Below are 12697 nucleotides of genomic sequence, written 5' to 3' on the forward strand. Positions count from 1 at the left end.
TAAAAGGTGTGGCTAATACCAAAGCACCATTACCAACTTCTTTGGGAAGAATATTCATTATAGATTGTCCTAATTATGATTAAAATAGTAAGTGCTTTTGACATATACTTTTAGATTTCTACTGGCAAAAGATTACATTTGGCTTGATACTTATAAAAATTCATTTTCAGCCAAACTATTAACTATTTCTGTCTAAATACCAAAGCCAAGCTTTAAGATATCTATATCAGTATTTTCATCCCTGTTCTGGTCCAGCCTACAATGACAGTCATTGCTCCCAATGTCCTTCATTAAATGTTGATGCCCCCTACCCTACCTTGCAGATTAACTACATTACTATTTTGATGAGAGCTGATGTCAGACTCTTTTCTTTTTTCCCCCAGCCTCTTTCTTACCTTGTGGGTTTTTGGTTATCAATACAGGAATAGGGTCAAACTCATCTTCCGCCACCTTTTCCGAGCCCTCAGGGACATCAAAACCTGAGATGAGATTACTATCTTCTGCAGCTTAATACAGAATGCAAGCACACAAGCAGAAACAACAGAGGCAGAGATTAGCAAAGGAGGGAGTGGGAAAGAGGCATGAAGTTCCCCACTGTATACAGTCACCATAGTTCTTAAAGGTGAAAGCAATGACAGAAACCTGGCTAGCAATGTTTAGAAAACGCAAACTAGAGGTGAGGGAGGGAGAAAAGAATTAGTAATTCTTTAAAAAGTAATGCCTATAGGGCCCGAGGGTGCACCTCTGAGGCAGAGAGCTCCCTTAACATATATGATGCCCTTAGTTCAACCCCAGCACTAAAAACTCCCACACAACCAACAAGAGAAGTAACCACTATATACAAGGTAAGCAAAAACACTTCTGGAAGAACTCACTGTTCTGTGAATGGGAAAAAAGACTTTCAAAGAACTCAGATGTTCTGAGTTCTTTGAACAAGAAGGCACAAGATCACGTGCACTGAGACCAGCAGAAGTGTGTCAGACTATTCTTCTCCATCCTAACTGCAGGGACCCTACCGGCAAGTGCCAGCTGAGTACCCATTTTGAAACTGATACTTCTCTGTAATCACATACTCCGGCCAGGCATACTTGTCTAGATATGCAAGTTCTCTTTACATACTCTATAAAAATCATCTTTTTAATGCTAACTGGGAGAAAAACAAAAACGTAGCTACTGCTACTGAAATCCATAGCTCATCGTTTTTAGTCATCTCTGGGAGGCTTCATTTCTGAATCTCCTTCAAAAAGGTTTAAGCTGTTCTTTTTCTCCTTCTAGAAAGCCATTTTCATTACCCAAGCACAGAAATAAGTTTAATAAATGCCTATGCACAGTAACCTAGGCCTGTTTCCATCACCGCCACAAACATTTTGCTGAACCTCTGTGTAGCAGAATTTCAAACCAATATTATGCCAAGACTAGAAGTGAAAATGGCAGATTAGAAAGAGAAACTAAATAATCAATCATGACTTAAAAGTGAACAAAATTCAAAACTTTCACAAGTTCAATCTCTGAGGACTGACTTTGAGGAATGTCTGTTTCTTTGCTGAAGTCGTAACTATTCAAAAATCGTGAATCAGAGTTAATGAAATGATTTTACTTCCAGGACAGTAGTGTCACAGTAATGATTACAGTCAGCCACTGGACCGTGAGCTCAACCCCTCCACTTGGCCGACTGTTAGGGTGTGTGGCTCTCAACGGTAAAATGGACTGTCACCTACACCTCAGTTCCTGCAGGAAGCAACATCCTCCCCAATCTATTAGTAAGGCTTATTAAATATTCGGAGAACAGCTGTTACATGGTGACTAAGTACAGACTCAAGTTTTCCATATAAGGAGGTAGTTACAGCACTGCACTCGCCAAGAATGACAAGGAAAACTCTCAGGACTGTTCAGCTCAGCTCTTCTCCTCCAGGGATGCATGTGGACCAGAGAAGAAGCAAGAATTTACCTTTATGGGCCGGAGCAGAGATTGCTATGGGGGCAAACTCTTCCAGAAGGTCAGCAGTAGGGTTAGAAAGCAGAGAGCAGTCAAGCAGGGAATCTTCCCCAGTGAGAGAATCTGAGTCCAGTTAACAGCATCCCAGGTCAATGGTGGCATTAAATGGCACATACAACAATATCAGGAGATTAGATCTTAGCCTTTAAGTTATTGCATTTATAGGCTACACATACAAGCCAAGGTGGGAGAAAAAAAACCAAAAGAAACATGATAATTCTTCTAGATTTCTATCCACTTAGACATGTATTTCTAGATTCCTCTCAATATTGACATATAAATGTAGGTAGGAGAATTTTTAGCTCAGAGGTCACTGGTTAAACAAGGCTGTGATTTGGCTGCCAGTTTTTTTATATTTTTGGTACTTGGGGTTGAACCTAGGGGCATTCTACCTGCAAGCTACACCCTCACCCTTATTTTATTTTGAAACTGGGTCTAAGTTACTGAGTGCCTTGTTAGGTTGCTGAGTCTGGTTGCGGACCTGTTTCCCCCCCCCCCCTTAGCCTCCCAAGTACTAGAATTATAGGCATGCCAGCATAATTATCAGCAAATGTCACTAAGTAAAAAAATTGCAATTAGAGTTTATTTAAATTTTCCCTACTTAGGAAGAAAGTTACTAAATAGTGAGGTATTGAAACTGATAGTAGGGCTGAACCTAGCCTTTTTTTTTTTATTTAAGTTAAATGTGATAAGATTAAGCAATATTTTCTGGAACTCTACCAGATTACCATTCAAAATGTCTCATGTTAGCATTCTTTAAGTTTGAATTGCTCCTTTGAACATATCATTTGCTTTCAGTTAAAGAATAGAAGGAAAACAAAAAACAGCTGAGACATTATTTTCTGGGAGAAAAGATACAAGTGAGAATAAGGAAAGGAACCATACTGTCTTTTGGGGTAACTTTTTCCACCTGGACGAGTTTATCCTCACATTTCCTAGACCTCCAACTGTTTCCATTCCACGTCAGATAATCGGACACCTTTATCAAGGTGTTTACAGGCTCAATAAAAATGAAAGCTATCAAAGCTGTTTTTAATGGGCAGTTAAGGAATTCTACTGAGACTTTATGTTAAAACTGGGGCGAAAGCAATGCTGGATCCAGGGAAGACGTCAAGCTTTCTACAGCTTAATGGCAAATTGCTCCTAGAAGATTCAAGTACTGTGCTGGGGGGAAAGGTCAACACACAGATGTGCGCCACTGAGGACCTCACGTTGTGAGGTAGGGAAGACCACTCAGCAACCTGGAAGAGCTGAGGCAGCCTTACCACTCTGCGGAGTTCTTTCATTAAGAAGATGGAGGGACCTGCCACCAGTGGGAAAAATAAAAAAGAATCTTGAATAAAGAAATTCTGAAGCCGGGACAAGCCCAAGGGTCACTCTGAAAAGAACATGGCTCCAAAAGGCACCTGGTTTTTAGCAAGAATTCAACATCTAGAAGCTGAGGCTTTTGGAACAATCTGAGCGTCCACTCTAGGAGGAACTAACCAGGATGCAAAATAATCTGAGATCACCTGCCACAGGTGGCAAGCCCGGCTAAGGGCCCACCACCCTAACCAGGAGCCTGACTGACCTGTGCGGTTTGAGGTCACAGACTCCGTCTGAGATGGGAGGCGCTGGGCAACGGGGGGCTCCAGTCCTGGGATGAGACTCTCAACAGCAACGTCAGCCTTTTCTTTTGTAAGAGGGCAATAAGAAAGGAGAGGAGAAGGTAAGGAAAGGAAATCAGAGACTCTTGAGAAAACTCTGCGAAGGCTTTCTCTGGTGGATCTCTCATCTTGGGTGGGATGAAGAGGACAGTAAGGAGCTTCATTTCTGTTGATGTGTGAGACATAAGCCGCTCCCCAGCATACGCTTGCTTCTGTGCCAGAAGAGACTAGCTGGATGGCACCTTAAGTTCTTCTGGTAAATTTGCTTTTCTGAAGGAACATACTTGGGGTAAATATCCTCTAATCCATCCTCTAACCCAATGCACAAGCCTTGAATTCATCTCAAACTCCATTCCACCATGTAGCTGGGAGGTATTCTGCACCATGTGACATCTCACAATTGGAGGCCTTTCTGTAGGGTCAGGTATTGCCACGTTGTAGGACTTTTTGCCCAAAGGCCTTATTGTGTCTTTAATGAATAGCCCTCCTGGAATACTGAGGCTTAGAACATCTTGTAGGCTTTGCCTGCCTTGGTGTTGGAGCACAGGAAAACACAGGTGAGAAGCAGACCAAGCCCTTGCCCTGGAATCTATTCATGGGGCTTGAAAGCATTTTATTGATACTTGGCACATGCATGGGCCTTCGAGGGAAGAGTCTGTCAAATTCCATAGAATTTAGTAAAGTTAGGTCTGGTTCAACTTTTTTCATGAAGCTTTTGCAATTGTGAATTTTCCCATATTCTTCTTCATTCACATGAAATTCACTCTGGGAGCCACAGGATATCAGGAAAGGTAGAAATTACAGTGTTGTGCCCATTGGAAGCAGGGAAGAAAACTTCATTTGGAATGAGGTTAAATGATCTAGGCTTCCGGGTTTGCATGAGGCATGCTCCAACACATGGAGGCTTCCGGACACCTCCACCCTGCCCAGGGGTTACTCACTGAGGGTCTGTTAACCAGGGACTTATCGATCTGCACTACACATACGTATCATGCACAACAGAAGAAAAGATGATGACTTTACCAGTCACAGCATCAGAAGTGCTACCAAAAGGGTCTGTCATGGGCAAGAGTTCAGGGAGCAGAAGAGAAGTGTCAGGAGATTTGAGTCCCTCGATTAGTTTTTCTAGGTTGGGCAGAAAGGTAAAGAGAAAGCAAAAATGCAGTAAGATATTAAAGCAAGCAAGCGGATCACTCACTGTCTTCTTTCCTTTTTTTTTTTCCCCCTTCCCTTCAGTACTGGGGATTAAACCTAGGAATAGTCTACCATATCCTTTTAATTTTTATTTTTTGAGACAGGGTTTCACTTAAGGTGCCCAGGCTGGCCTCCTGGACAGCTGGGATTTCAGGTATGTGCCACTGTACCTGGCCTTCGCTCACTGTTTTCTACGTAGATACACTTTAGGGGTCAACCTTTGGTATAAATTCCCCATAAAAGTAGTGCTATTAGTATCTTGTTGACAACAGGCTCTCCAAATTCAAAGTTTATAAAAGGCTGGTTCTCTAAGTGAAAGTCACTTGGTAAGGCATTTAAGATGTTGCCCTAGGTTTGTCTGCTTGTTTTTAGTTGGAAGTGTAATTTACATATAATAGCATTGATTTTAAGGGTATAATTAAGTGAGTTTTAACAAGTGTATATATTCATATAATCACTACTGAAATAATGATATAAAACATTTCTGGCATCTTCCAAAAACTCCTTGTGCCTCTTCATGGTAAATGCCTTCCCCTCACCCAAGACCCTGGCGACAGTGGATTTGCTTTCTGTTCCTATAGTTTTTCCTTTCCTAGAATTCCCGTTTTATTTATTTTTTTAGAATTCCCATTTTAAATGGAACCATACAGCATGTAGTCTTTGGTGTCTGGTTTCCTTCACTGGCATAATGCTTTTGAGAGTCATCCATGATGTAGCATGTATCACTAATTGGTTCTGTTTTATCGCTATCGCTGAGTAGTACTTTTTTTGTGTGTGTGTGGTACTGGGCGTGGAACCCAGGGGCTTTTCTACCTCCGAGCTATACTCCCAGACCTATTTTATACTTTATTTAAAAACAGGGTCTCACTAAGTTGCTGAGAACCTCACTGAGTAGCTGAGGCTGGCTTTGAACTTGTGCGATCCTCCTGTCTCAGCCTCCCAAGTGTGCGCCACCACGCCCGGCTGAGTATCACTTCACTTTATGGATGCACCACATCTTGTTGGTCCATTTACCAGCTGAGAAGACTTTTGGTTGTTTCCAGTTTTCAGGTGTGAAGACATTTGCATATAAATCTTTGTGTATGTATTTCCTTTTCTGGGCTTAGTTTTCAATCTTTTTTTTTTTTTAACTTGTATTTAGAAACAGTATTTTATAACTTACCAAGAGAATCAATTCAGTCTCACCTAAGTTCAACAATCATTTATTAAATGTCTGCCAACTGAACACCCATGATATGCTCTTATTCTATGGTTAAATCACAAAATTCGCTTCTACCTGCATTACTACTATTAACGTCTTTTGGCTAGCAGATAAAAGGACCACCAGATTTTTCATCCTTATAACTTAATCTGGAAAATGTGTATACATTCAGATTTCTTCCAAAATGATTCCTTTACCCCTGACCCATCAAAACCCCTGTACTTACCTTTAACCTACTAAAGGTAGAGCATTACCTTGTAAACAAAATAATGAATCACTGAATTTCACAGGAAGAAGGAAATTTAGAGCTCAAATCTCAGTTACAAGGAGACTGAGGTCACATAAATTCATGGCTTGCCCAGTTAAACTAAAATTATGTTTGAGAAAAACAAGTGAATTAAAGTTCAAGTACATGAATATAATATTTTAATGGATTTGTAGTCTTCTAAGCTGTTGGGAGTTGAGATAATAAATACATAAATTGGTATTCACTGAAAGGCAAGGATCAAATTTTGGGTGATCTGTAATTTAGGTGATTCACAACTACACAGATCAAACAGAAAAATAAATTCTAGAATCTTGACAAGGTAATTTGTCTTGGTACAATTAACACAGTGGAAAAATATTTTTTATTTATGTTAAGCCAATTTACCATCCATGGCGTGTGGAATGTAGAGGTAATTACATGACAACACATCACACTTCTCATTTATACCTGATTTATATTGAAGAAGAAGAAAAAAAAAAAGAAAGCCTTTTTTTTTTTGCAGTACTAGAGATTGAACTGGGGGGCATTCTACCTCTGAGCTATACACTCAGCCCTATTTTTATTCTTTATTTTTGAAACAGTGTCTCACTAAATTATGGAGGGCCTCACTAAGTACCTAAAGCTGGCCAAGAACCTGTAATCCTCCTGTCTCAGCTTCCTAAGTACTAAGATTACAAACATGTGCCACCAAGCCTGGCAAAAGAAAGCTTTATTTTTAAAAGCAGGGTGATAAAACAGGGATCTAAGCATATAAATCTGTATATTCATATAAATCAAGTATATTCATCTTGCACTGTACATGACATTTTAAGATGTTAAAAAATAATTTTCAAGATAGGTGTGAGGGCACACGCCTGTAATCCCAGTATTTAGGAGGCTGAGACAGGAGGATCACAGTTTCGACACCATCCTCAGCAACTTAGTGAGGCTCTCAGTAATTTATCAAGGCTCTGTTTCCCAATAAAAAATAAAACTGGTCTAGGAGTATAGCTTGGAGGCAGAATGCCTCAGGTTCAATCCCTAGAAGCATGCACACAAAAAAATTTGCTTAAATTTTTTTCAGCATATTGGCAAAAAAAAGATGGTTTTTCTAAAAAATCAAACTCTAGAGCCAGGCATAGTGGCGCCTGCTTGTAATCCCAGCATTTGGGGGGCTGAGATAGGAGGATCGTGGTTCGCAGACAGCCTCAGATACTACTTAGTGGGGCCCTTTGCAACTCAGTGAGACCCTGTTTCAAAATAAAGGATAAAATATAGAGCTGGGGGTGCAGCTCGAAGGTAGAATGCCCCTGGGTTCCATTCCTAGTACCACAAAATAAAATAAAATAAAATATAAAAAATAAAGTTAAATAAATAAAAATAAATAAAAAATTGAACTCTTAATTGTTCTGAGCACTAGTTTTTATCTTATTTTTCTCTCAAATAATTTCATTTGAAAACAGTTTTTTTTTCCACTTAGTGCTCATATATTTGCAATCCTATGAAGCAACTGGATAAAAAATAGGGCCAAAAATTACCTAGGGCAAACCTTGGGCGGTATCCTTGAGTCTAAATTCCAGGCTGGTGAGGGGCTGTGGCCCTGGCCAGTCCCCTACACGTCCAGGCTGTGTCCTCCGGGTGCCTTCTCTGAGCTCCTCCCTGCCCCTCCGTGGGAGGCACCTCCTGGAGCAGAAGCCTCGCTCCTCACTGTGGTGGGAGGGTGTCTCACCACCCGCACCCTCACTTCCCAGCTGCCCTTCATGCGCTGCCACATGTGCCTTTTGGCTTTGTGTGTGTGTGGAGCGGGCACTAGGGATCGAACCCAGGAGCATTCGACCTCCAACCTATATCCCCAGCCCTTTTATATTTCATTTTGAAATAGGGTCTAAGCTGCTGAGGCTGGCCTCAAATCTGTGATCCTCCTGTTTCAACCACCCAAGTACAGGGATTACGGGTATGTGCCCCCGCGCCTGGCTAAGAATCTAGTTATTTGCAATTAGCAAAGAGCATATGGGGTGGGGGAAGTACACAAGTATATAAACAAAATGCCTTATACACACACAATGTTCAGCCTTAAAAGAAGGAAGACAATTCTGACACAGAGCGTGGATTCGCCCTGATTATGCTAAGAGAAATAAGCCGTCAGGATAGGACAAATACTCTATGTGGGGCACTTGGAGCAGTGAGTCCATGAAGTCAGGAGGCAGAATGCCAGGCGCCAGGGGGAGGGGCCCGCGTTTCCGTTTTGCGGGTGAAGCACGTTGTGCTAGTGGATGCTGATGACGGGTGCGAGCAACGTGAACGCATTTGGTGCCACTGAACTGTATTCTTAAAAAATGGTTAAAATGCCAGATTTTATTTAGATTGAAAAATAACATGACTAGAAGAGATATTATTTAACAAAATAATTTTTAAAAATATCTTCTACTCTGCTGAGAGTGGTGGTGCATGCCTGTAATCCCAGTACTTGGGAGGCTGAAAGGGGAGGACCGCAGGTTCTCAGCCAGCCTCAGCAACTCTGAGAGGATCGCAGCAACTTAGCCAGATCCTATTTCAAAACAAAAAAAAAAAAATAAAATAAAAAAAAAATAAAAAGGGCTGTGAGTATAGCATGAAGGTAAAATGTCCCTGGCTTCAATTCCCAATATCCCCTCTCAAGAATAACTTTTTGCCCAATTTTTAGAGAAAAATATTTATTTTCTATCATATTTTAAAACCTTATTCTCCCTAAAGCCGATCTGTTCCCTAATGCAAATGGGAGGCAAATGTCTGAACAGGAAGCTTATGAGCATCAATAAAAGACTTTGAGGTTCACGAGCCATGCTCCATTTGTCACTCTGCTACACAAATGCTCCCAGCTGTGGTTTTGATATTCTAGGCTTTTCAAAGTAATTTGTTTTGCAGTGCTTTGACGAATAAAAATGGTCCTTCCAACAAACAATGAAACAACAATTATCTAGTGCCTTTTGCCCACAGTATGACAATCACTGGATCCATGAAGTCTCCAGGAAGATCCAGCTGTATAAAAGTTAAAGGTTATAAGAACAAGCTTAATTTTAACAAGAGAAAAATATTACTTTATAATTAGAACTATCCCATTGGGAAAAAATACCTAGAAGTAGAGTTGCAGCAGTATTTCCCATCTTCACAGCAATTTAAGATTTACATATAAATTTCAAATACCTTTGGGGCCGGGCGTGGTGGCGCACGCTTGTAATCCCCGCGCTTGGGAGGCTGAGACAGGAGGATCGCACGGGTTCGAAGCCAGCCTCAGCTACTTAATGAGGCTTTCAAAAACTTAGTGAGACCCTGTTTCCAAATAAAATATATATATAGTCTGGAGTATAGCCTGGAGGTAGAAAGCCTCTGGGTTCCACCCCCAGTACCACCCCCCCCCAAAAAAAAAGAAATTTCAAATACCTTTGGATCTTATGTTTATACCATAAGGTAATTTTTTTGTGTGTGTGGGTCTGGGGATAGAACTGAGAAGTATTCGACCTCCAAGCTACACCCCCTGCCCTATTTTTTAATTAATTAATTAATTAATTAATTTTGTGGGTCTGGGGATGGAACCCAGGGGCATAAGACCTCCGAGCCACACCCCTTGCCCTATTTTTTATTCTTTATTTTGAAACAGGGTCTCACTAAGTTGCAGAGGGCCTCACTAAGTAATAGCTGAGGCTGTCTGAACTGCGATCCTCCAGTCTCAGCCTCCCGAATGCTGGGATTTCAAGCCTGCGCCACCAAGCCCGACTTATTTTTTATTTTGAAACAGGGTCTTACTAAGTTGCGGAGGGCCTAAGTAGCTGAAGCTGCCCATGAACCACGATCCTCTGGTCTCAGCCTCCTGAATGCTGGGATTACAAGCGTGCGCCACCACGCCCAGCTACCATAAGGTAAAATTTAATATCACCAATTTTATGGATAAGAATATAGTTTAACTGATTTAACCAAAACCTCTTAGCTACTAAATGGCCAGAACCCAGGTGTTCTAAGTACAAATCCATTTCTGTATTTCCCTAAATCTTAAATTTGGTTTTCTAGGCACAGGCTTTTTGGTGTGGGAGCTGTCCCAAGGACAAGCGAGACACCACAGCCTGGGGACGTGGGCAATGGGCGGGAGGTGCCGCCTGCGCCAGCACAGTGAGAGGCCCACAGCCTCCTTCCCCAGCACCAAGGGTGCTGCTTGGCATATCTCCACCCACTGCCCAAGACTGTAAAAGCCAACGGGAACTAAATAGGAAAGCACTTAAACAGTCAAGTCAGTTGAAAGGCATGGCGTCCCAGACACTAAGATCCCATGATTCTTATCCCTGGGACAGCTAGCTGGGTGTGGAGATGGATGTGCATGTGAAACAAATCTAAGCCCCTGACAGCTGTCCGAAGTGCGCTAAAGGTATGACAACTTCATCTCTCTGTGTGTGTGGTGTTTTTTTTTTTTGGTGGAAAAAAAATGTGCAGTTGCACAGGTCCCAGAGGGACCACAGTCCCTGAGCCCTCTCCTCATTCTTTCAAGATGCTAAAGGAGGATGTAGGACCCTTGATGCAGGAGCCAAATAAGTCAGTGTGCTTAATCCAAGGCACGGTGGTCCTTCCCCATACTCAGCCCAACTCTGGAAGGCACCATGAAAGGACAGAGCCTGAGGATCTACTGAGCCTAGATGCTTCTTCCACCAGCCAGGCACTTGGCAGTTCCTGACATGGCCTGTCTTCCTTCCTTCACCTTCAGAGAGTGGGTGGAGGCTCTGGCTAGGGGTTGGCACCAGCAGATGGGAGGTTGTGGAGCCAGTAGTGTGGTGTTTGGGAGCTGGGGACAGACATGAGGGTAGAGCGGCCACCAAAAGCTTCCAGCCTCAGGTTTGATTTCATTCGTCCATCTGAGGAGTGAAAATATATCCAGGGTGATGACCCTGCCAGCCAGTTCTTGGTACTGGCAATGCAGTGGTAAATAAAACACACAAGACCGTCCCCTCAGGACATTGGCCTTCTAGTCAGGAAAGACAGGCGACAAACAAAGTAAAACCAGACAACGTCCTGATAAATGCTATGAAGGGACAAGCCAGGAGGCATGATTGACGATGTTTGTCTCTGAGAAGATGGCATTTAAGCTGAGACTCATATGTCAGATGACTTCCAGAAACAGGAGAAGCTTTCCAGACAGAGCATTAGCAAATGCAAAGGCCCTGAGGTGGGAGTGAGCTTAGCCTGTTGAGGGAAAACAAGACTGAGGAGAAGATTGGTTAGGAGCAGAAGTTAGAGGAGGCGGCACGGGCTACATCAGTTAGGGCCTCAGGTCAAAGTAAGAAGCCTGCATTTTGTATCTTGGAGGTAGAATGCCCTCGGGTTCTATCCCAGTAATACACACACACACACACACACACACACACACACACACACACACACACACAGAGTAAAAAGAAAGGTGTGGACTGTAAGCTCAGGCTGGGGCTCACTGGCCTCTTTTCCTCCCTGTTATGCTAGTCCTAAGCTCAGACAAGGAAAAGGGGTATGGCGGCATTGTCCCCTTGATGCCCTTTAACTCAGTGATGGGGGAATTCACTGGAGGACAAAAAAGTTACATATCTGATTTATTTTCAGCAGATGAGTCTGGTCTGTCTGACAGATCGGGAAACAAGACATTCTTAAAATTCTGTTAAAATATTCCATTTCAATAGATTTTCTTCTCTTTTATTGAGACAGTCTTGCTAAATTGCCTTGGCTGACCTCAAACTTGCCATCCTTCTGCTTCAGCCTCCAGAGTAGCTGGATCCATAGGCATGACTCACCACATCCAGTTTTTAAAAGATTTTTCCATTAAAATCCAAGGGGGGCCATGGTTCTTGATATTAAAGTCCCTTGGCATTGAAGTGTATACCACAAACGCTTTTGCAGGAATCCTCCAGAACGAGAGAAGGATGGAGGATCGGGAGACAGGAAAGGCGACTAAGGAGGGCAGCTGGCAGCAGCTGGCTCTGCTTCCTGGGTTCACCTCCAGAGCCACCAGGCACGTGGCCCTGACTCTAATCCTGATCCAGAGGGCTCCTCTGACAGCTGCAAAGGACAGCTACTTGCCCAGGGCCCTCGTCGCCTACCCTGGCCAGAGAGAATGCCCTTCTCGCTTCTGCAGTCCGTGGGCTATTTGGCAACACAGAGCAAAAGGCTAAAGGGCATCAAGGGGACAATGCCGCCATACCCCTTTTCCTTGTCTGAGCTTAGGACTAGCATAGCAGGGAGGAAAAGAGGCCAGTGAGCCCCAGCCTGAGCTTACAGTTCACACCTTTCTTTTTACTGTGTGTGTGTGTGTGTGTGTGTGTGTGTGTGTGTGTGTGTGTATTACTGGGATAGAACCCAAAGGCATTCTACCTCCAAGATACACCTCTAGTCCTAATTTTTTTTTTTCCCCAGTATTGGGG

At 42.7% G+C, this 12697-nt stretch overlaps 1 protein-coding gene across 6 annotated transcripts in view; it reads right to left on the bottom strand.

Annotated features, from left to right (window-relative positions):
• Nucleotides 1-12697, bottom strand: part of AAK1 (AP2 associated kinase 1) — a gene marked incomplete at both ends in the record, with an annotated part of 196073 nt that overhangs the window by 11831 nt on the left and 171545 nt on the right. For 3 of the 6 annotated variants that reach the window (XM_080711265.1, XM_080711262.1, XM_080711263.1), the window contains 4 exons: nt 396-506; nt 1949-2059; nt 3567-3668; nt 4666-4767. The exons of 2 other annotated variants lie outside the window; for them this stretch is intronic. In XM_080711265.1, the coding sequence (XP_080567391.1) occupies nt 396-506; nt 1949-2059; nt 3567-3668; nt 4666-4767 (426 nt within the window). The remainder of the gene's footprint in view (nt 1-395; nt 507-1948; nt 2060-3566; nt 3669-4665; nt 4768-12697) is intronic. One more of the 6 variants, XM_080711264.1, reaches the window with a different exon arrangement.

This window comes from Muscardinus avellanarius (genome assembly GCF_963383645.1).
Source record: "Muscardinus avellanarius genome assembly, chromosome: 15".
Taxonomy (NCBI): Eukaryota; Metazoa; Chordata; class Mammalia; order Rodentia; family Gliridae; genus Muscardinus; species Muscardinus avellanarius.